Genomic DNA, 25,327 nt, shown 5'->3' on the forward strand with positions numbered 1-25,327 from the left:
CGGGAGCCCTCAGTATTGTAGTGGAGACAGGTGTGTATTCAAATTAGCAGGGCTATGTAAATGAGTAAGACAAATACTATACCAGGTAGGAGCCTAGCACAAAAGCACGAAAGGAAGGAGTGAGCAGTTTTCCTTTGACTCTTCTAGGCAATCTCATGCTCATAGCTTTAACTTCCCACTCTGCCTTTTCCTTAAATCCATATTTTCAGTCCCAACCTCTCTTCCTAGCTTTAAAATCACATCCAAGTGCTAGACCTCCTTACAAAATATTCCCTGCTATGTACCTCACACATACCATATGGTTGGCCCTTGGGTTCTGTATCCACGGATTCAACCAACAGCAGATCAAAATATTTAAAAAAAAAAAAATTAATGATACAACAATAAAAACAATACAAATAATTCAATACAGTAAAATAACTATTTACATAGCATTTACATTGTAATAGGTATTATAAGTAATCTAGAGATGATTTAAAGTGTGTGGGAGATGGGCATGTCTTTTTTTTTTTTTTTTAAAGATGACCGGTGAGGGGATCTCAACCCTTGGCTTGGTGTTGTCAGCACCACGCTCAGCCAGTGAACCAACCGGCCATCCCTATATAGGATCCGAACCCGTGGCCTTGGTGTTATCAGCACCACACTCTACCGAGTGAGCCACGGGCCGGGCCTGGAGATGTGCATATGTAACATGGAAATACTACTACACCTTTTTATGTGAGGGACTTGAGCATCGTGGATTTTGGTATCTGTGGGGGTCCTGGAACCTATCCCCCTTGGATACTAAGGGATGACTGTATGTCCAAAATTGAATTTATTATTTCCGTTTTTCTCCCTCTCTTTCCTTAAGACCCTACCTTGCCAGATATACAAACACATGATAGAGATATGATTACAAAAATAATATGGCCCTACTATAAATATCCCAGAAACACAATATAAATATGTAACTTTAATATATCATAAAAGTGGCATTAGTAATTAGTGCTAGGACAACTAGTTAGGTATTTGAGAAATGAGAATCAATTTAGATTCTCACTTCATACCTTTTACCATCATGAACCCTACATGGAACCCTACGTGTAAATAAATCAAACTGTAAATATCACATATTTGGATGGGCTTCTCTTTTTTTTTTTTTTTTTTTTTTTTTTGGCTTTTTTGTGACCGGCTGCACCGCGCACAACCAGTGAGTGCACCGGCCATCCCTATATAGGATCCGAACCCGCGGCGGGAGCGCTGCTGCGCTCCCAGCGCCGCACTCTCCCAGGTGTGCCACGGGCTCGGCCCTGGATGGGCTTTTTAAAGCAAAAGACAACGGATGTAATCTTCACCATCACCCCTAACTTCCTCAGCCTGTATTCTATCACAGATGTCCCACTGCTCCCAGTCACCTAACCCAGAAACCAAAACGTCATTCACTGTTCTTTTCTCTCCTCATCCCCTCACCCAGGCTGTCTCTAAGGCCTGCTGGTTTACCTCTTAGCATTTCTCTAATCTCCCTCTTGTCCATTGCTGTTGCCCCTGCTGTCTTCGAATTGCTTATTCCTACCATCACCTCTCACTGTTTGAAATAACCTGCTGACCAGTTTCCTTCACTCCAGGATTGCCTTCCATATAGCTGCCAGAGGGATCTTTCTACAGCACACCCCTGGCCCTTCCTAGAATGTTTCAGTGGCTTCCCATTTGCCTTCCAGGTGAAGTCCAAACTCTTGTGCAAGGCTCCCGGTGCCCCAGAGCCTGGGTTCTCCTCCGAGGAGCAATTACTCTCTGCAGCGATTCCAGAGCAGTCATGTGGGCTGGGCGTATGTGCCTGCTGAGCAACTTGCCGCATCCCTTCTTGGCTTGTTGTGAAGCAGCAGTCTGGGGACTCATCACAGAGTGACCCATGACATGACTTTCTAGCAAATCTTCCCTTGCCTCGCTTGCCCTCCCTGCCCTGGGCCTGCAAACACGGACAACTTATCCTCTAGGCACAGTGGCTAGGACCCACGATGGTTTCAGGAGCCCAAGAAAATGTTTTAATTTGAATTTATGTTAAAATCAGAAAAAAATAAGTATAATAATAATGACTATATGATAGTGAATCCAGCCTGGATTATATTCCTCTTTATACCAATGCAGCCATAAAATTTATGACTAAAATTAATAGAACAAAAGAAAGGAAGAAAAAAATAAAAATAAATTTATTACTATATTCATTTTAAAATAATATATAAAATAAATATGTTTTAACATTTTTAATGAAGGAAGGGACCCATGAAAGCAAATGTGCCTAGGACCCACAAAATCTTAATGCAGTCTTGATTGCATTTCCTGTATAAAGTATTTGCACTTTAATCTTTGCTTCATGCTCTGCTTTTCAGAAAACCACAGCTTTCATTTTCATGCTTATTACCTCATGGGTGCAAGATGACTGCTGCATCTCCAGACACCTCCGTATTGCAGGAAAAAGGGGATAGAATACATCTGTTCTTGGTTTTCAAGAAAGCACAAAGCTTTATCATAAAGCCACTCCAGCAGACTTCTGTGTCCGTCTCATGGCCAGAATGTCACACAGATCTAACTGCAAGGGTGGTTGAGGATCCAGTAGTTAACATCCCAGCCTCTGGAGTAGAGAAAGAGTGTTGAGTGCTGGCCACTGAGGCCTCTGTGATCTGACCCCATGCTTCCCTTCTAGGCCCATCTTTGGTCACCCCTGACTCACATGCAGTGCTCCAGCAATGCCCCACTGTTTGCAGTGTTCCCTCTGTGCTATACCTTTTATCACATCACACCTTTGCTCAAACTCTCCCTGCCACCTGCCTTCCTCCTCTGTCCCATCTTGCCCTCCTGCAGGAAGGGTTCCCTGACATCTCCTCCCACCTCATCCTCAGTGAGAAGAAGCCCAGCCTAGTCACTTTCATAATAGCCACATAGTTGCACCAAGGGACTGCCTGGGATTGCTAATTATCTGTCTGTGTGCCTTCCCCCTTTGTGTCAGTGGTGCCCACTACTGTGCCAGATTCATGTTGAATCTTGATGAAAGCTGATCTTCCCTCATTATCCTCTTTTACCTCTGTTTGCAGGCACAGATAAGAGTCAGGCCATGTTGGCTTTGTCCATCAGTCCCAATCGGCGATACCTCGCTATCTCTGAGACTGTGCAAGAAAAACCCACCATCACCGTTTATGAACTGTCATCCATCCCTTGCCGGAAGCGCAAAGTCCTTAATAATTTTGACTTCCCAGTTCAGAAATTTATTAGCATGGCTTTTTCTCCAGACTCCAAATACCTATTGACTCAGACATCACCTCCAGAGTCAAACCTTGTCTATTGGCTGTGGGAGAAACAGAAAGTAATGGCCATTGTTAGAACTGATGCACAGAACAACCCTATCTACCAGGTACCTCCTAGTGTAACAAGTATTGTGCAAACTATTGAAAATAGTTAAGTTCTCTCTTTTGTTGAATGCTTCCTATGTACCACGGTGCTAATTTCTTACATGCATTTTAAAATTTAGCCTCACAACAACTATATAAGATATGCATGTTTACTATCCCCATTTTACAGATGAGACAACTGAGGTTAAGTAACTTACCCAAGATTACAGAGGTAGTGAGTAGCAGAACCAGGAGTTCCCTAACTCTAGCTGCTGTCTTCTTTTCTCTGGCTCAGAGCTGCTTTCTGGTCACAGGCTGGGCCCTGGGTGACTTAATAAAACCTGCTGTCTCTCCCTGGTCCTGGCCTCTTTCCAGCAGTATTGCTGGGCAGAAGGAAGATTTCAGGAATGGAATGTAAAGTGGTAGATCTTTAGGAAGCTATCGATGAAGTTGCAGTTTTATGGGGAACAGAATTTTCTATTGTGGTTTGAGGGCAAATGAAGAGGGCCCATCAGGGGTTGGTTGACTGCTTAGGCAGGGGATCTTAAGGAGGTTTTTTATCTTGATACAGTCACACCAGTCTAGAATCTAAAACTCAGTTTTACAAGTTCTAGAACTCAGATCTGTTCATGTTCAAAGACTGTAGCTAATCAGTGTCCATAGGTTCAATTATTCAGCTCACAAGAGGTTGGTGTATTAACTAGCACATCACAAGCAGAATACTCACACCATTTATCCAATGTGTTCCCTTCCTGGGAATACAGAAGTTGAGAGGTGAAATTAGTGATCAGAAGGTTGCTTGGTGATCACAGAATCAGACAAAAGGCAGGTAGAACAAGATTATTTTGTCCAGGCCGTAGTGAGGCCTGATGAAGCATCCCTGTTCAGAGCAAAGAGCATCTCCTCTCAGGTCAGTTCAGTAAACATAGAGTGGATGCCCACTGTGAACCCAGCGCTGGGAATGCAGAGATGAAAAAGCCACCGCCCTTCAAGTTGCTCACCATCTAGTGGGGACAGCAGGTTGACTGCCCATTACTGAACACTGGGACAAGACTGACAGTTGAAGGAAGCTCCGTTGACAGGAGACCACATAACATCCCCTAACATGTGGGTCCTTCTGCCCTGGACAGGGCTACATGAGCCTGCCAGACCCTCATTGTTCTGTGTTTCAGCTAAGCCTCATTTTATTTGTTGGCACAGAGTTTGGCTATTGTCAAAACCTGCTCATTCTGCTTTATGGTTTTTGTGGATTTCCTAGTTTAAGACTCATGGGCCCTACAAATATAATGGATATAGATGAGTGCTCTTATCAAATGTGGTATAAAATTACATGCTTAGTGATATTTAAAGGACATTCTGAGCTACCGGATAGAAATATTCACTGCTAAAATGGGAAATAATTTTATCAAGATTAGTTTTATAAATCTTTTCTTACATTCTGTCACATTTTACAGGTGAGCTTCAATCCCCAGGATAACACGCAGGTTTGTGTCACTGGAAATGGGATATTTAAGCTTCTTCGTTTTGCCGAGGGAACCCTGAAGCAAACCAATTTTCAGAGGGGAGAACCCCAGAACTATCTAGCCCATGCCTGGGTGTCTGATGACAAGATTATTGTTGGCACTGATACAGGCAGACTCTTCCTCTTTGAATCTGGAGATCAACGCTGGGAGACGAGTATAATGGTCAAGGAGCCCACCAATGGCTCAAAGAGCCTGGAGGTCATCCAGGAATCAGAGAGGTAAGGTGCCCCTCTGGGCTGGTGCTCAGACACTCGTTGTACTAATAGCATTATGCAGAAAATAGCATTCTTCAAAAACTACTTATAGCCCCTCTGCCTTGAAAGTCAACTATGTTCACTTTCCCTCTTCCTTTCTAGTGTTCGTCTATATTCAAGCACAAATTGGATGGTTAGAACCATAGCTTAGATATAATTCTTTTTATTTCTATACCTAACCTCATTTTATAAGCATTTTAGTATAACTGGTCTTCAAAATTGTAGTCTTTCAAAATATAATTTTTAGTGGCTGCCTAATTTACTGAATTGGTTAAATAAATGTCCACTGAGCCCTTGCAGTGTGCAAGTCATCTTGCTAGGTGCTGGGGACATAGGTCCTCAAGAAACTTACAACTCATTTGGAGGCAACCGGCCAACAAAGAAGTGCAAGGAAATGTAGGTAAATCTGATGGAGGATATGGGGTGAAGGTGGGAGTCAGGAAGGAGTGGTCAATTTTGCCTCTGAGATAACCAGTAAGAATCGTATCTCACACATATTGGACTGCAGCAGTGGGTGTATCATACACTGCTTTAAGCACTTCATATACATTCCCATTTGAGTCTTACCCTATGTAGTACATTTTATTATCACACTCATCTTATAGACAAGGAAACTTAGGCTCAAAGAAGTTAAGTGACTCACCCAAGATGACAACGCTCTTAAGAGGCAGGATCGGGGTTCAAACCCAGATCTGACTCTAGAACCTGAGCCCTCAACCACAATGGCATCCTGTAGATTCTTCTTGCTTTCAGTCCACCCATTTTTCACCATCCCCCCTTGCCAAAGACATCTCCTTTTGTGTTGTGAACTTCTCCAGTTTGCTGTGTTCAGTATCCTTCAGCAAGTCCAGGACTCCCAGGATAAACCCAGATACCTCAGCGTGGCTCACACATCTCTGCTACCTTCTCCCTTCTGCAGCTCTCTCCTCTGTCCACCGCACATGGCCCGAGCATTCTCTTGCTTCTGGGCTTGGCCAGGTGCAGTTCCCACTGTCCCGCACCCCTACCTCATTCTCCTAGGTACATACACATGCACAGCATACTCCTGTTTGGCCTTCAGGTCTCAGCTGGGAGCTCAACTCAGATAGGTGCACCTGCTCTGTAACTGTGCTCAGAAACCCCTTGTTACCTGCTGCCTGGCTGCTCCCATCATACTCAGCTGCCCCCAGCAGTGTTTAGCACAGATCCCCCTACACTACATGCTTCTGAGTGCAAGAAGTGTGTCAATCTTATTGACCATTATTTCACAGAGCTGTTAACATAACTCCAAATAAATACTTGTTATATGAATAAAAAAAGAAAATGGAAACCTGGATTCAAATTTCAGCAGTACCACTTACTAGTTGTGTGATCTTAGAAAACTCAACCCCTTCTGAGCCATTTTTTCCTGAACAGGATGGGGATGACCAATATCACTGTGGTTGTAGAGTGACCATACAGTGTCGTGAAACTACCAGGTAAATGTGTAAACTTCTTCTCCCTTTGAGTTTGTCTAGCATTCTCACGCCAAGGAGTAGCATTTGGCTCTGGGAAAGGGGATCACTAGGTGATTTCCCTCCACCCAAGGACAGCCCTCTGGAAATGTGGATTTGGACTTGGGGAGTGGGATCAATATATACACATAAATACACATACATATAGTGCTTAGCATGTGCCTGGCATGTGATTGGTGCTTTATTTCTACTATTTTAAGTATTTGTCATTGTAATTCTTTTTACTTCCATTGCTTTCGTTGCAACGCTCATATTAGGTAAGGTTACTGAGAGATAAAATAGAGAGAGAGAAAAAAAGAGGAGTGAGGTCAAGACTTAGCATTTCCTGATTTATAGACTGAGACAGGTTGGGAGCCAAGAGAATTCATCTCTTTGGGGTTGTGCCTGTAAACTTTATATGCTATTTTTCTTTTCCAGCTTGATTGAATTTCCACCAGTCAGCTCTCCGATCCCTTCCTATGAACAGGTCACGACAGCCACTAGCCCCAGCCAGCTGACCATGCCCCAGGTGTTTGCTATTGCAGCCTATTCCAAGGGATTTGCCTGTTCTGCTGGGCCAGGGAGAGTTCTGCTGTTTGAGAAGATGGAAGATAAGGATTTTTACCGTGAGAGCAGGGAAATCCAGGTAAGGAGAGAAGGAAGGAAGAAGCAAAACTGCAGTCCTGTTGGCAGCTGTTCTCCAGCAGCAGTGCTCTGACAAGGAATCTAATGTGAGGGGACGGGGCTGTAGCACTGAGCAGAAATGGTGGCTTCAGACATCTGTCCGAGGATGAGACAGACGGAATTGGGATTTAGAAGGAGGAAGATCTAGATTCAAATCCTGAGTGAAAACTTTGGCAAATTATTTTTCCTCTTTGAATCTTAGTGTTCCCATAGTAATTATTTTAATGCCAAGCATACCACCTGGCACATGGTAAGCGTTCAGTAAATGTTTGTGGAATAAATGATACAAAGTGTTGTGGAAAGAGATCATATCTGGTTGGGGAAGAATGAAGAGGGCTTCTTGGTGTTTGATGGCAGTCTTTGAGAAACGGTCTTAAAAGATGGATGACATTTGACAGGAAGAAACAAATTACAAACTCCAGATGGAGGAAAAACTTAGTCAGAGGCACCACTGAGGGGTGCCAGCAGTGTGTTTGGGAAATGTTCTGTTTCCCAGTGGGAAGGGAGTGAAGTCACTTGAAGGGAAGAGAGGAAAGCTAAGGCTGGTGAAAGCCAGGCTGACGGGTGTTTGTGTGATTCAGCAGGCACCCTGTAATGCATTTGAATTTAGAGTTATGCTTTAAAAAAGTAATCTGCCTCTGATACATAGTGGGAGAAGTTTTATCTATCTGTCTGTCTGTCTGTCTATCTATCTATCTATCTATCTATCTATCTATCTATCTATCTATCTATCTATCTATCTATTTAGGTGGCTGGCTGGTATAGGAATCTGAACCCTTGACCTTGGTGTTACAACACCATGCACTAACCAGCTGAGCTAACCTGCCAGCCCTGGGAGCAATTTTAAAGGCTTTGGACTGGAAGTGGTTAAAAACACACTGAATGAGTCAGATTTGGATCTGCCACTTATTTGCTTAGTGACTTGAGATTAGTTGCTGGGTCTATCAAAACCTTCATTGAGCAAACAACCCATCCCCACGGGTATCAAAAGGATGAAATGACCGCCTGTGTGCAGTGCTCAAAGAATGACAGAAGTTATGCTATGATTAGGCACAGTTAGTGAGGTCTAAGATCAGGGCAGTGAGTAGCAGAGGAAGCAGGAAGTGCAAGCGCCTATAGCAAGGTTATGTCCACAGGTCTTTCCCTGAGTAGATGTGGGACCTCTCAAAGATGACACCCAGGCTTTTTAGGCTGGATGCCTGAGAAAATTGGGGGGTAAGAACAAGGTGGGCTGAGGGGAAGAGGGCAGAAGCATTATGAGTTTACTTTGCCCATAAAGCAATTCATTCTCTAACAAATTATTTGTTTATTGAGTTAACAAATGTTTATTCAGTGTTTACTATCTGCCAGGCTCTGTGGTAGGTGCAGGGGATGCAGTGGGAAACAAATACATGAAGAGCCTGCCCCTGGAGCTCAGTCAACAGCCAAAGAAACAAAAACAGATTGTCAGATGGCGATCAACGCAGCGAAGAAAATAAACCAGGAGGACAGGGAAGGGAGGGGGGTTGTGTTCTAGAAGGAGTGGTCAGGGAAGGCCCCACTGAGGAAGTTGACAAGTGAGCAGAGAACAGAATCAAGTGAAGCGGTTGGAAATGTGGATTTGGACTTGGGGAGTAGGATCGATGTATACACATATGTACACACACATATAGTGCTTAGCATGTGCCTGGCATGTGATTGGTGCTTCATTTCTACTATTTTAAGTATTTATCATTGTAATTATTTTTACTTCCATTGCTTTCGTTGAAACCCTCATATTAGGCAAAGTGACTGAGAGAAAAAATAAAGAGAGAAAAAAAGAGGACTGAGGTCAAGACTTAGCATTTCCTGATTTATAGACTGAGACAGGTTGGGAGCCCAGCAGAGGATGCTGAGAAGTCGTGACCATTTGTTCATTCATTCACTCACTCACTCAACAAATATCTATTGTGTACCATGGGACAGACTCCATACTTGGGACTTGTGACAGATGAGTCAGAATTGGCCCCTTCCTTCCAGGAACTCGCTGTCTCTGGAGGAGAAGAGCAACCTGCTACATGCCAGGCACCTTTCTAAGTGCTGGGATTCAGCAGGACAAAACAGACAAGGTGCTTGGCCTGAGGGCCCCCATTCTACTTTACACACTGTGATAAGTATGACAACAGAGGGAAATCCCAGGGACTATGGGCACATGTAGGGATTACCACCAGCCCGGGCAGGTCAGGGAAGGCTTCCTAGAGCCAGTGCTGTCCTGGTGGAGTAGGGGAGTTGGCTACATGAAGAAGGGTGGGGCATATAGGAAGACAGACTCCAGGCACAGGGAGCAAAGCATGAGAGCCCAGTGTGCTCGACCCAGGGAGGTGAGTGCTGCCCTCACTGTTACAGGCTCTAGAAAAGCCAAGAAGATGAGGACTGAGCAGGGCCCTCTGGCATTGGTGATAGGAAATTTCTGATCTTCATGAGGACAGTTTCAGTAAATGATGCAGTGGAAGCCAAATTGTAAGGAATTAAGAACAGAGGGCATGGTGAGGAAGTGGAAATGGTATGTGCAGGCCAGCCTTTCAGCAAGTTTGGTGTTAATGGAAGAAGATAAATAGCAGAAAAAGGAATTCTCATTTTATAATGTCTACTTGGAAACTATAGACCCTCTCAGAGGCCACTGGAGGAGCTGTGTGACCTTTTCTCTTTTCTCTGGTCTGTCACCCACCCTGTGCTGCCCTGGCACGTACACTGGGGTACTTGGTGCCAAGCAAGTGCATGCACAGGCTTCCAGCAGGTTGACAAGGGTGGGATTTAGACTGATCCTCGTGTTAAGTGGGGATCTCAAATTGAGATCTATAGATTGATAGTTTTCACATATGCTGCTGTCTTATTATTCAGCCACTAATCACTTAAAGGTGAATACACGGTAGTGTTTAAAACCCACAGCAACAGAGGTGACTCAAGCCCTCCCTTCTCCACACCTGAGGAGGATGCCTGGGAGCATCCTGGTCGGGGAGTCTGTAAGCTAACAGTATCTGAGAGAACTCCGAAAGTCTAAGGACACACTGATAGCGTGTGGACATTACTGACAGCTGTCTTGCATCTTTGGCAGATTCCAATAGACCCACAGAGCAATGACCCAAGTCAGTCTGACAAACAGGATGTTCTCTGCATGTGCTTCAGCCCCTCAGAGGAAACCCTGATTGCCAGCACCAGTAAGAACCAACTCTACAGCATCACCATGTCCGTGACAGAGATCAGCAAGGTGAGTCTTCCCAGCAACGCTTCCTTCCACACCAGGGCCTGCGTGCCTTGTGTGGAGACTGGTTACCATGTGGGCAAGTTGTAACCCAGATAGGCTGAGTGTGGGCTCATTCACCCCTTCATCACAGAGCAAAAGACACTCTAATCCTAAAATGTCCATGTAGAAGCACACTGATACATCTATCAAATTCAAATCCTACATGTCATTTTACCCAGCAGTTACACTTCAGGAAATTTCTTCTGCTGCCCTATTTGCTCATGTGCACAAAGATGTATATATAAAAATGATGTTTATTGTTGCTTTTTTGTTTTTGAATAACAGAGCTGGTATAAATACACTGCAAACATTACAGTGAAAAAGCACTATTAAAGATAAAGATCACGTATTTGTAAAAGGTTCACTTTATCGATAATATATTACAATTTAAAATTTGTATGTTCCTAATAACATGGATTCAAAATATATCAGGCAAAATTTCACAGAACAACAAGGAACATAGACCATCTACAATCATAGTAGCAGATTCTAACACATCTTTCTCATTAATGGTGTTTTTTAAAATAACGGCTTTATTGAGTTATAATTCAGATACAATTCACCTATTCAAAGTGTAAGATTCAATGGTTTTTAGTATATTCACAGTTGTGCAACCATTACCACAATTTTAGAACATTCTTATCACCTCAGAAAAAAAGCACACACCCTTTAGCCATTATCCCTGAATCCTCCCATCCACTGTCCTACCCCAGCCCCAACCCTAAATTACCTACTTTATGTCTCTATTGATTTGCCTATTCTGGACATTTCAAATTGATGGAATCACAAAGTCTATCATGTGGACTTTTATGACTCATTTCTTTGACTTAGCATAATGTTTTTAAAGTTCTTCCATGTCACAACATGTATCACTACTTCATTCCTTTTTTATGGCCAAATAATATTCTATCGTGTGAATATACCACATTTTGTTTATCTGTTCAACAGTTTTGGGCATCTGGGTTATTTCCACCTTTTAGCTTTTATGATCTCTGCTGCCATGAACATTCCTGTACTAGTTTTTGTGTGGTCGTATATTTCATTTCTCTTCCTAAGAGTGGAATGCTGGGTCATATGGTATCTCCGTGTTTAACCACTTGAGGAACTGCCAGACAGTTTTCCAAAGTGGCTGCACCACTTTACATTCCCATAAGCAGCGTTTGAGGGTTCTGATTTCCCTGATATCCTGACCCATAATTGTTATTTTGTCACTTTTTGTTTATGGTCATCCTCATGGCTGTGAAGTGGTATCTCATTGTAGTTTTGATTTGCATTTCCCTAATGATTAATGATGCCAAACATCTCTTCATGTGCATTTGGCCATTTGTATATCTTTGGAGAAATGTCTCCTCAAATTTTTTGCCCATTTTAAATATTGGGTTATGTGTCGTTTTACTACCGAGTTGTAAGAGTTCTTTATGTATTCCAGACATAAGTTCCTTATCAATTATTCAGTTATGTGATTTGCAAATATTTTCTCTCATTCTGTGGGTTGTCTTTTCTTTTCACTTTCTTTTTTCTTTTTCTGGCAGCTGGCTAGTACGGGGATCTTATAACACCACACTCTAAACAACTGAGCTAACAATCCAGCCCCACTTTCTCGATAGTGTCCTTTTATGAACAAAAGCTTTCAGTTTTGATGAAGTCTACTTTATCTACTTTTATTTTGTTCCTTGTGCTTTTGATATTATATTTAAGAATCCATTGCCATAGCTGAGGTTATAAAGATTTACCTCTATGTGTCTTCTAAGAGTTTTCTAGTGTTAGCTCTTACTTTTAGGTCTTTGATCTATCTTGAGTTAATTTGTGTATATGGCATGGGGTAGAGGGTCCAACTTCATTCTTCTGTGTGTGGATATCCAGTTGTCCCAGCACCATTTGTTGGAAAGAGTATTCTTTCTTCATTGAATTGTCTTGGCACCCTTGCCCAAAATTTGTTAACACATGGGTTTATTTCTGGACTCTCAATTCTCTTCCATTCATCTATCCATCCATCCTTATGCCAGTACCGCACTGTCTTGATTACTGTTACTTAGTGGTAAGTTTTGAAATTGGGAAGTGTGAATCCTCCAACTTTGTTCTTCTTTTTCAGCATTGTTTTGGCTGTTCTGGGTCCCTTGCATATCCACATGAATTTTACAATCAACTTGTCAATTTCTACAGAGAAGCTACCTGGGATCCTGCTAGGGAATGAATTGAATTTGTACATCAATTTGGGGAGTGTTGTCATCTTAACAATATTAAGCCTTCCGATCCATGAACACAGGATATTTTCAATTTATTTAGATCCTCTTTAATTTGTTTTGACAATGTTTTATAGTTTTCAGAGTACAATTTTTGCACTTATTTTGTTAACTTTATCCTCAAATATCTTATTCTTTTTTATGCTATTGTAAATGGAATTGTTTTTTAATTTTATTTTGAATTATTCATTCCAAATGTATAGAAATAATATTAATTTTTGCATACTGATCTTGTATCCTGCAACCTAGCCAAACTCACTTATTCATTTTTCAGTGGAGTCCTTGATATTTTGTATATACAAGATTATGTCATCTGCAATAGAGGTAGTTCTACTCTTCCTTTCTAATATGAATACCTTATATTTATTTTCCTTGCCTAATTGCAATGATTAGAGTGTCTAGTACAATGTTAAATAGAAGTGATGAGAGCAGACATTCTTGTCTTGTTCCTGACCTTAGGAGTGGAATGCTGGGTCATATGGAAAAGCATCCAGTCTTTCACCATTAAGTATGATGTTATCTCTAGGTATTTTGAAGATACCCTTTATCGGGCTGAAAAAGTTCTCTTTTATTCCCAGTCTGTTGAGTGTTTTTAGCATAAAAGTGTGTTGGTTTTGTCAAATGCTTTTTCTGTGTCTATTGAAATGATCATGTGGGTTTTGTTTTTTATTCTATTAACATGGTGTATGAGGGGGCCGTAAAAAGTTCATGTAAAAAAATCATATTATCTTTTTTTAAATTTCTTTTTTGATGGCTAGGTGGTACAAGGATTGAACGCTGGACTTTGGTGTTATCGCCACCATGTTCTAACAAACTGAGCTAACTGGCCAGCCCCATATTATCTTTTAATTCCATTTTTCCATGAATTTTTTGAACTATCCTTGTATTATATTCATTGATTTTCAGATGTTAAACTACCCTTGCATTCATGAGATAAAATCTACTTGATCATGGTGTATAATCCTTTTTATATTCTACTAGTTTCAGTTTGCTAACATTATTAGGATTTTATATCCATATTCATAAGAGATAGTGATCTGTAGTTTTCTTGTGATGTCTTTGCCTGCTTTTGGTATCAGGGCCCCATAGAATGAATTGTAAAATATTCCAGCCTCTTCTTCTGTCTTTTTGAAGAGTTTGTAAAGAATTGGTATTAATTCTTTTTTAAATGTTTAGTAGAATTCACCAGTAAAGCCATCTGGGCCTGGGCTATTTTTGTGTGGGAAGTTTTTTTTATTAATTTAATTTCTTTACCTGTTATACATTTATTTAGATTGTCTATTTCTTCTTGAATCAGTTTCATAGTTTGTGTCTTTCTAGGAATTTATCCATTTCATCTAAGTTTCATCTAATTTAGTGGCATACAATTGTTCATAGGACTCCTTTATTATTCTTTTTATTTCTGTGAGCTTGATAGGAATGTCCCCTCCATTTCTGATTCTATTAATTTGATTTTCTCCCATATCATTGGTCTCTTCAAAGAACCAGCTTTTGGTTTTATTGATTTTTTTCTATTGTTTTCTTATTCTCTATTTCATTAATGTCCACTCTCATCTTTACTGCTTCCTTCCTTTGGCTTGCACTAGGTTTGGTTTGTTCTTTTATTCCAGTGTCTTAAGGTGGAAGGTTAGGTTACTTATTTAAGATCTTGCTTCTTTTTTAATGTAAGTATTTGCAAGCATAAAATTTCCCTCTAATTACTGCTTCCCACAAATTTTGGTGTGGTATGTATTTTTATTCATCTCAAATATTTTGACTTTCCTTTTGATTTCTACTTTGACCCGTTGGTTTTATGAGTGTATTGTTTAATTTTCATATATTTGTGAGTTTTCCAATTTTTTTGTTATTGATTTCTATTTTAATTTCATTGTACTTAGAGAATATATTTTGTATTATTTATATATTGTTTTAATTTATTGAGGTTTGCTTTATGGCCTAGCATATAGTCTGTCCTGGAGAATGTTCTGTGTGTACTTGAGAAGAATTTGTATTCTGCTGTTATTGAGAGGGATGTCTTAGAGATGTGTGTTAGGTCTAGTTGGCTTTTAGTGGTATCCAAATCCTCTGAGTTTTTTTATCTTCTGCCTAATTGTCCTATCCGTTATTGAAAGTGGGGTATTGCAGTCTTCAGCTCCTGTTGTTGAATTGTCTATTATGCCCTTCATTCCTGACAGTTTTTACTTTGTGTGTTTTGGTACTGTATTGTTATGTACACATATGTTCATACCTAATATATCTTCCTGCTAGATGGACCATTTTATCATTATAAAATGTTTCTCTATTTCTAGTAACATTTTTTGTATTGAAACCTGTTTTTTCTGATAAGACTATAGCCACTCCAGCTTTCTTGTGGTTGCTATTTGCATGATATATCTTTTCCCATCATTTTACTTTCAATGTGAAAGTATTTGTATCTTAGATTCCAAAATGTGTCTCTTGTACACAGCATGTAATTGGATCTTGTTCTTTTATTAAGTCTGGCCATCTCTGACTTTTAATTAGATTGTTTAATCTATTCAAATTAAATGTTATTATTGGTATAACTGGATTTATATCTGCCATGTTACCTTTTGTTTTCTATGTGTATTGTGGGTGTTTTAGTTGTTGGTATTGCTGTTGTTCCTCTTTTCCCTTTTAACTGATTTTTTTCACATTAAGTGAATGTTTAATGGAGTATTTTAATTTCTTTATTTTTTACACTATATCGTTTTGATTATTTTCTTCAGTTTACCATGTATATTTTAACTTGTCTAATCAGGTTCAAATTTAAACTGACTTCATGCCAATAAAATATAGATATTTTACTCCTATATAGCTCCATTCCCTTTTCCCCTTTTTGTGGTATTATTGTTATATATATTACATTTATAAACATTACAAACCCAACAATATGTTGTTATAATTATTACCTTATATACTTTTTTGTCTTTTAAATAGGCTAAGGGAAGAATGGGGAACCTATATATATCTATAATTTTCTTATATTAACTTTCTTATTTTTCATTTATGGTTCTCCTCATTTTTTTCTGTGGATTTGAGTTCCCATTGGAGCCATTTCTTTAATCCAGTACAGATTTGCTGCCACCTACCATCTGTGTGCTGTTATTGGCAAATGTGTTACATTTCTATATGTTATAGACCCAACAGTACATTATTGTGTTATACAATTGCTTTTAAAATCAGTTTTAAAAAGAATGATAAATATATGTATATATATTATATTTTATAATTACCTAATTATAAATTGGAATTATTGTTCAGTGTCACTTTCTTTCAGTCTGAAGGATTTCCTTTAGTATTTTCTGTAAGGCAGGTCTGCTAGTAATACATTCTTTCAGTTTTTGTTGGGAATGTTTTTATTTCACCTTCAGTATTGAAAGACAGCTTTGCTGGATATAGGATTCTTGGTTGACAATTTTCTCTTTGAGCACTTTGAACATGTCATTTCACTCCTTTCTGGAGTCCCTTGTTTTTGCTGAGAAGTCTGCTATTTATCCTTTTGGAGTTCCCTTGTAAGTGATCAGTCATTTTTCTCTTGCTGCTTTCAAAATTTTCTCCTTGTCTTCGACTTTTAGCATTTTTACAATGATGTGTCCGTTTATGGGTCTCTTTGTATTTTTTCTACTTGGAGTTCATTGAGCTTCCTGTATGTATACATTAATGTTTTTTAAATAAATTTGGAATGTTTTCAGATGTTATTTATTCAACTGTTTTTATCTGCTTTCTCTTTCTCCTATTCTTCTGGTACTTACATTATACATAAATTGGTGTGCTTAATGGTGTCCCACTTTTATCTGAGGCTCTTAATTTTGTTCAATCCTTTTTCTCTCTGATCTTCAGATTTGTGTAATGTTTATTGATCTATTAATTTCACCAATTCTTCTGCAAGATCACATTACTCTTGAGCCTCTTCTAGTGGATTTGTCATTTCGGTTATTGTACTTTTTAACTCTAGAATTTCCATTTTTTATACTGTCCTTTTATTGATGGGATCCCTTTATCGTTCTCTATTTGAAGGACATTGTTATCATTCCTTTCTTTACTTCTTTAATCATGGTTTACTTTAGATCTTTAAATATATTTTAAAAGCCTCCTTGGAAGCCTTTGTCTATTAAATTCAATATCTGGTCACTCTCAGGCAGTTTCTGTTGCCTATGAGCAGGAAAATGCAAATTAAAACAACTCTGAGATGCTTCTTTATAAGAAGTTTCTTTATTACATTTTCAAAAATTAGAAATTCAGATATCACCAGAGATTTCTGAGAATAGGGGAGAATGGGACTCCAGATGTGGTGATGATAGGAGTGTAAATTGGTACAGCCATTCTAGAGAGCAATCTGAGAGTTCTTGGTCAAATAGAGAATGCATGTGCCTTGTTATCCAGTAATCTGCCACTGAATCCATACTGGGAATTCCATCCTGCAGGGCCACTAAAGAACATGTACAGGGATGTTCACCTTAGTTTTTCTAGCAACAAAGAGTTGAAGACAATCCACATGATAATGGAGAAGTAGCTGGATGAATACTATAGAATGCCAAATATCAGCTACAAGCAACAAATTATACAAGCTGCAACATAGATGATTCCTTAAATATATAGTGTTAAAAGGAAAAAGTAAAACTACAGAATGAAATCTAAAGCACAATGCCATTTATAGAAATATAAAACATATATGTATATATTTGAGGACATAAATGAAATCTATTATGTGGTGCCTATGATAACAGAGAAACAGCAATGAAAATAGAACAAGAAATAAATAAAATAAACATAAAATAAAATTGGCCTTACATGAATTAATTATGATAGTCTGCAACTCTGCTCCTGGGGTACAAAATAAAGGGGAAAAGATAGAAAGGTCAATGAAATATGAGATAATATCCTCAGATGAGATTTGGGGACAGGAAAAAGAGTTTGGAAGGTTTGAAAAGAAAGAATAAATAGTATGAAATAGTTGTTTTGGGTATTCAGAAAGTGAACTTATTGAAAAACATGTAATACCAGCCAGTGTTAAATGCCCATTAGAGGTTTGTGGTCATGAATTCTATGTGAAATCAGTAAGCCTGCTTGTCTGATTCTCCATCATTACGTGACTACTCAGGCAAAGGTACAGAGAAGAGGGGGAAGAGCGACTATTGCTTTTGTTTTTAAGACAAGAGAGATTTGAATGTACTTAAAAGATAATAGGAATGTGCTGGTAGTGACAAGCAGGTTTAAGATATTGGAGAAAGAAGGGGTAACAGATGGAGAAGAATAGTAATAGTCTGTCCCTGCCTCCCAGCCCAGCACAGCACCTCTTTCTCTCGGATAGCAGAGTAGGATAGAATGGATGCAGATAAGTTTGTAAGTGAGCCAGAATTTGAGGGAATTCCCATATCAGCCTTGGTCTTGGTTTGTGAACAGACCTAAATACATATACCTAATTACATTTCCCAACCATCACTCCTCATTCAGATGTTCCAGGGATAAAGATGCTGATGACAGACATCTGGAACCTACAGGACCAATGTAATAGGATGCATTTTAATTGAAAATCGTTCACCCAACTCAACTCTCATTTGCTGCTGGTGGTCATTAGTACAGTCTCTATAAAGAGAAACTCAGCATTATTTATCAAGATTCTTAAAATCATTCATACCATTTTACCCGGTATTACTCTTCTGGAAGTATATCCTAAGGAATCAGAGAGGTACACAAGGACATATACACAAGGATGTTTAGTCTAGTGTTATTCCTAAATAACAAAAATTGGAAACTACTTAAATGTTCCCACTGTAGAGTAATGGTTAAGTTAAATTCTAGGATATCCATGGAATAAAATATTTTATTTCCATTAAAATCATGTTTTAAAATAATACTGGCCTAGGAAAATATGTATAATATTAAAACAATTTGCCCACATCCTAATTTCTGTGCACCCAGACTAATTCATGTTCATGGGTGCTAACTAGAGCTGAAGTGCACAGCCAGCCTTTTGCTTACTCTGCCAGATGTCATTCTATATGATTTCTCCAGGGGGAGCCTGCTCATTTTGAGTATCTGATGTACCCATTACACTCAGCAGCCATCACCGGTCTAGCTACCTGCATCCGCAAACCTCTCATTGCCACCTGTTCTCTGGATCGATCCATTCGCCTCTGGAATTATGAAACAAAGTAAGGAATAAAAGGCTTTGCTAATGTAGAATGCAGGTTTTCAGTTATTAATTTTGTATATGTTAATTGTTTTAATTAGAGAGTAGTAAAATTTAATTATTTAGAAGCCTTAAGTTGGAAAAAAAAATTTTTTTTAAATCAAATTAGCCAACCTACCTGTTTCTCACCCTTGCATGGGCTGGGAAATTACTTTGTGGTTTATTAAATGCTTACAACATGCCTGACACTCCGCTAGACACTAGGGGTATAAGGATAACACCCTGATATCTCACCTTCCTACACAGCCTCCCATATCCTCCCAGCTCCCCTATCCCTCAGTCCTCCCAGGTCTTTACCTCATGGAGCTCTCCAGACTTTTTATTCCCCCTCTTTCTCCTCGACACTGCCCCAGCCACCCCCAGCTCCCTAGTGATTTTTGTCCTTCTGGCCCAGATTCCCTGAGAATCTCCAACCCTAGATTGGCCCCCCCACTGTTTTCTTTGCTCGTGTATACACTTGCTGGGGCTGCTGGGGAAAAAAAAAATTGTAATTTTTGGAATCTAAATTCATGTGTGTCTTCAGCATCACTAGACAACCACTTGACCAGTCCCCTATTTGCCATACTCAGTGCTGGACACTATCTTCAGGGAACCAAAATCTGGAAAAGAGAGGAACCAATAATGACAAGCAATGAAGTATTTCAAGGGCTGTGATAACAATATATACCAGATACAATGGAGGTTTCAAGGGATTTAGTGAGCTAGGCTTCTCATTTAATAATTGATCTTTTCCACAGCACTCTGGAACTATTTAAGGAATATCAAGAAGAGGCATATACAGTCAGCCTTCATCCATCCGGACACTACGTTGTAGTAGGGTTCGCTGACAAACTACGCCTTATGAATCTACTCATTGATGATATTCGTGCTTTCAAAGAATACTCGGTCAGAGGATGCAGAGAGGTAAAAACTGCTGGAGATGAATGTCCAGTTTCTTGGAAGGCCAGGGTTGAAATATCAAGAACTAACACACTCTGGGGAGGTGAGAGCAAAGTCTGTCTTAGAGAACTTTAGTGGCTTAAAAAAAAAATGGAAAAAATTCAGTTCTTCTCCCAACAAACTTATTGAGTGCATGGTTCTATCCCCGTTTTCTTAAACCCACTGAAATATTTCCTTGAACCTAAAACCTTGTGAGATCCCACCTATGATAAGCCCTCTCTGTAATCGTGGAGTATTAAATATTGAAAAAAAAAAAAAGTAATCTCCGAATCGGAGTCACAGTCGGGAAGGTGAGGTTGGAGACTGGGAGGAGCCAGCAAACGGCCCATCAGACTCCCCCTGCGATGACTTGCAGATGACGAAGCAAGACAATGATTTCAGGAATCACTTCCCCAGTCTGAAATGGTGCTTCCACAGACAAGATGAGCGCTCTGGGATCCAAGCAGCTTTACGATTAGTGGGCATGGCAGAGCCAGCATCTTGGCCACGGGAATGGTGAAAGTGTCTGAAAATGTCAGCCACCTCCCAGTCCTATTTGCATCTCCCCCACTTTCACCGCCACACATAGTTTCAGGCAGAACTCTGGGAAAAGCAGCTTTTGACTGCAGTATCCAGTTGGACTACTCATGTCTTGCTTGCTTGCTCTCTTGCTGTGTTTCCCTGCAGTGTTCCTTTAGCAATGGAGGTCACCTGTTTGCTGCAGCCAATGGAAATGTGATTCACATTTTTACCACCACAAGCCTAGAGAACATCACAAACCTGAAAGGACACACAGGGAAGGTAAGCTAGTGAGCAGTGTCGAGGGAAACAAGGGGCACAGAGCCAAGCACTCTGCTAGCCAACAGGATGCAGAGAGAAGAAATATATTAAGTTTCATTTTGGACATGTTACATTTAATGTGCCCAGGAAGTGCGATATATGTGTGCGGAGGACAGGAAAGAAGTCAGGGCTGAAAATGAAGATTCAGGAGATTGGGCGGTAGCAGGAGTCAGAGGCACAGGGCCTGTGTAGAATCTGAGAAGAATCTCAGGCATGAGAGGGGTGACCAACATTTAAGGGATTGGTAAAAGAAGAGAAGCCAATGAAATGCTGAAAATGAAAATATAAGGAGAACCTAGAATCAGAGAATTGCATCAAAGAAACCAGGGAACTAAGTAATTTTCAAAAGGATGAAGTGGTCAGTGGTACGAGGTATCAGAGAACAGTCAAGTCAAGAATAAAAATTGACCATTAACTTCAGCAATTTAAAGGTCATGGGAAGGAAAAGTAAAAAACTTGGGAGGCAAAAGGGCTGTGTAAACACAGGCGTTATTACAAGAGCTGCTGAGTTTCCTTAGCTTCAACAGTGTCATTAGTCTTCCGTGACTGTGGAGTCATAGGTGAAAGCACAGAAGGTGACCCCAGTGGTCTCTGGAGCCCCACGCGTGCCCCACAGGGGCCCTGCCTCACCAGTCCAAGAAGCAGCCACTTGCTTCACCGCTTCACAAGTGCTTACAACACGTGTCTCTAGTCAGGGTCCCGTGCTGGAATTACGTGTGTGACATTTTTTAAAATGCAGATAGAGGATGCGGCTAAGGCCATACGTGAAGGAAAACTTACACCTTCGATCCATATATTAGGAGTAGAAGAAGATGAAAATCCATGATATAAGCATCCACCTCAAGAGGTTAGAAAAAGAACAGCAAATTAAATTCAAAGAAAACATGGATGAACTTAGAGAAAATGATGTTAAGTGAAATAAGCCAGGCACAGAAAGAGAAATACCGCATGTCCTCGCTCATAAGTGGGAGCTAAAAAATAAATAACTAATAAACAAATAAACACAAAAAAAGAAAGATACAACCACCACAATAATTTGTTGAACTCCCAAAAGGAGAGAACGGAACTGAGAAAGGGGTAGGGGGAGGGGTGGTTAGTGAGAAATTGGTAGAGGGCCACAAAAAATGATTGCATTGTGTAATAATAAATATAGCAATTAAGAAATTTTTTTACTTTTAAAAAGGCAAAAAATAATAAAGTTAGGAGCAGAAGTTAATGAAATAGAAAATAAACATATAAAAGAAGATCATTAAAACCTAAACTTGATTTTTGATAACACAAAATGGACAAACCCTTGGCACGACTGATCAAGAAAAAAGAGAGAGAAGACACAAATAATAAGTATGAGGAATGAAAAGGAGATACCACTGTAGTTCCTATAAACATTAAAAAGATCATAACAGGATATTATAAACAGCTTTATGCAAATAAATTTGAATGTATAGATGAAACTGTCGAATTCCTATAAAAATTTAAACTGTAATTTAAAACCTTCCTACAAAGAAAACTCTAGGCCCACATCAACATTTAAGGAAAAAATAACACTAATCTTGAAAACAATTCTTCTAGAGAATTGAAAAGAGAGGGAATATTTGATGTTCTATGAGGCCAGCTTCATCATGATACCAAAACCTGTCAGAGACACCACAAGAAAGAAAAATAATAAGCCAGTCTTTTTCATGAACATAGAAAAGTTCTGAACAAAATATTTTCAAACCAACCCAGCAATATATAAAAAGGATAATGCAGCATGACCAAGTTGGGTTTATTCCAAGAATGCAAGGTCATTTTAGATTTTGAAATCAATTAACGTACTATGTACCACATTAACCTAATAAGGAAGAAAAATCATATGCTTACCTCTATAAATGCAGATATAATAAAAATTGGTAAAATTTAACATCCTTTCATGATTTTTTTAAAAGCACTTAACCAACTAGAAATAATGGAGAATTTCCTAAATGTTAGATATTTACAGAAAACCTACAACAAACAGTAGACTTGATCATGAAATTATGAAAGCTTTTCCTCTGCAATAGAGAACAAACATGATGCCTTCTGTTAGCCTTTTCCTGAGTCCCTCTCCAGTGCAATAAGGCAAGAAAAGAAAAGGCATAAAGATTAGAAAGGAAAAAATAAAACTGTCACAGACAACTTGACTGGGTATATAGAAAATTCAAAGAATGTTTAGGGAAACTATTAAAATTAATGAATGTAGGAATATCGTTGGAAATAGAGTCACTGTATTTTTCTAAGTGTTTTTTTATGTAATAGTAACAAACGATTAGGAAATGCAACGTAAGAGGTGGAGATGGTGCTGAGGAGGTGACTAAAGATGACAGCTGACAGGGTAGGAGTCATGGAAATACCCAGAGGTGGCTAATGGGTCAGAAGATTGGTTACTTATAGGAAGAGCAAGAAAATAAGCACATACATTGAAGATGATGGGAGCTAGGTCTACTATAGAAGAGCATTCCAAATATGGAAAGGGGGAATTTTGTCAAATGCTTTTTCTGCATCTATCGACACGTATTGATTGTACATATTTATGGGGTACAGAAATATATTTCAATACATGTATACAATTTGTGATGATAAAATCAGGGTAATTAGCATATTCATCATTGCAAAACTGTATCATTTCTTTTTTTTTTTTTTTTTAAAGATGACCGGTAAGGGGATCTTAACCCTTGACTTGGTGTTGTCAGCATCACGCTCTCCCAAGTGAGCTAACCGGTCATCCCTATATAGGGATCCGAACCCTAGGTCTTGGTATTATCAGCAACACACTCTTGCAAGTGAGCCACAGGCCAGCCCATAAACTGTATCATTTCTTGGTGATGAGAATATTTGAGCACCTCTCTTCTAGCCATTTGAGAACATACAATAAATAATTGTTAATTATACATGCCTAGCACTACTGTACACCACTAGTACTTATTTTTCCTATCTAGCTGTAATTTTGTGTCCGTTAACCAACCTCCAGCTATCCCCTCCCTTGATTTCATTTTTAAGCCTGGCTTCCTAGGAGATGCCTCTGCGTCAGAGGAGTTTCTTATTCAGTGTTTGGTCAGATCCTGTGTTTAAGCCTCTGTGCCAGCGAGGCTGCCACCCTGTTGAAATGGGGTTTTGTTCAGCTTAGGAGAGGCTTTTTAGAGAGCTGATTGCTGCTGAGTGGAGGCAGCATAGCCCATGCACACAACCTCCCAGCACCCAGCATTATCTGTGATCCCAGATGAGCTCTTCTTGACTGTCCCTTTCCCCTGTTCTCTCTATGAAAATTCTGCTGCTCTACCGTTTTGCTCATATTATGGAGTTATCAGCCTCCTCTTAATTGCTCTCCACCAAGATCTCCAATGTCTTAGACAATGCCCATAAGCATGGACTTCTCCATGCTCTGTTCCAAATGAAGTCAGTCCCCTCAAACAGAGCTGTAGAGCTCTTCGTCTTATGGCCTGACTTTCCCCTGGGCAGAACCCTTGCTCTGCTGCACCCGAGCTGGAGGCAGGGACCTGCTTTTCCAGGAGCAACATCCCCATTCTGTGGGTGGCACTTGCAAGGTCGGTGGAGGGGTGGGGAGGAATGGAATCCCCTGTTCTTTTCAGCTTGCCCCTCAGGGCATAGCACCTCCTCCCTATGAGCAAACTGGGATAAGAACAATCAGGCACTGTTATTTTTGTCCTGCTGCACATGGAGTAAAGCTTACACTGATGAGTAGGGACTGGCCAAGGGAAGGCAGTCTGGGTTCTCTTGGCCACGCTTACTTGGAATAGAGCTTCTGCAACATGGGGCTAGGGCAGCAACAAGAAATGCCAGCAATCTCCTCTTGCCAGAGTGAAACCGTAGCCCAAGATTGGGAGCTGTAGGGGCCACTGCTGCCCAGAGTGCACAACAGTGAAGTCCTTGGAGCTGGAGTGGGTAACAGAGCAAGCCATGGCGCGAATACCATAGACTCTATTCTTACCAAGATTGAGTAGACTATCTTGAATGAATTTCTCCATTTGCTGTATGTCCTTAGGACAATTTCCAGAGACTTTAAATGATTTTTTAAAAATTTTTATTGACTCAAAATTGATTATACATATTTTGGGGGTTCAACATTGAGATATGTTGATAGAATCAATATTACTAGCATATATATTGTTACAAATCATAATTATTCTTTATGCCCCTCGTCCAATCTCTCCCCTTCCCCCATTCCGTCCTCCTTTCCCCTCTAATTGCCCTAGATTTCTTCTCTCCTTCTGAAAGAGTAATGGTTACTCTGTTGATTTGTTGCCTAAATGATCTGTCCAATGCTGACAGGTGTGATCAGATCCCCCAATATTACCATAGAGCAGATGCTTCTTCTGTCACTCTGGAATGGGCTTTGTGGAGAGAGACATCCTATTCTTTTCTTTATCTCTGCTGGTGACTCTCCTTGTGTCAATGCACTCCAGTGCCTAGTGGACCATCTGTGTGGTGACTGTGACATCTAGCCACTTTCGTGGCATCCATGGTTATTGTGGTGGCTGTAGTGGGCCACCCACATGGAGGTGATGTTTTTGGCATGCTCCTTTGTGCTGGCAGTGTGCCT

General features: G+C 39.9%; 1 protein-coding gene across 1 annotated transcript in view; it reads left to right on the plus strand.

The window, feature by feature from the left end:
• Positions 1–25,327, plus strand: part of CFAP57 (cilia and flagella associated protein 57) — a 71,410-nt gene that overhangs the window by 5,828 nt on the left and 40,255 nt on the right. The window contains exons 2-8 of the mRNA XM_063106744.1: positions 3,069–3,385; positions 4,817–5,103; positions 7,050–7,257; positions 10,369–10,521; positions 18,816–18,955; positions 19,731–19,896; positions 20,599–20,712. Of these exons, the coding sequence (XP_062962814.1) occupies positions 3,069–3,385; positions 4,817–5,103; positions 7,050–7,257; positions 10,369–10,521; positions 18,816–18,955; positions 19,731–19,896; positions 20,599–20,712 (1,385 nt within the window). The remainder of the gene's footprint in view (positions 1–3,068; positions 3,386–4,816; positions 5,104–7,049; positions 7,258–10,368; positions 10,522–18,815; positions 18,956–19,730; positions 19,897–20,598; positions 20,713–25,327) is intronic.

Source organism: Cynocephalus volans, chromosome 8 (assembly GCF_027409185.1).
Source record: "Cynocephalus volans isolate mCynVol1 chromosome 8, mCynVol1.pri, whole genome shotgun sequence".
Classification (NCBI taxonomy): domain Eukaryota; kingdom Metazoa; phylum Chordata; class Mammalia; order Dermoptera; family Cynocephalidae; genus Cynocephalus; species Cynocephalus volans.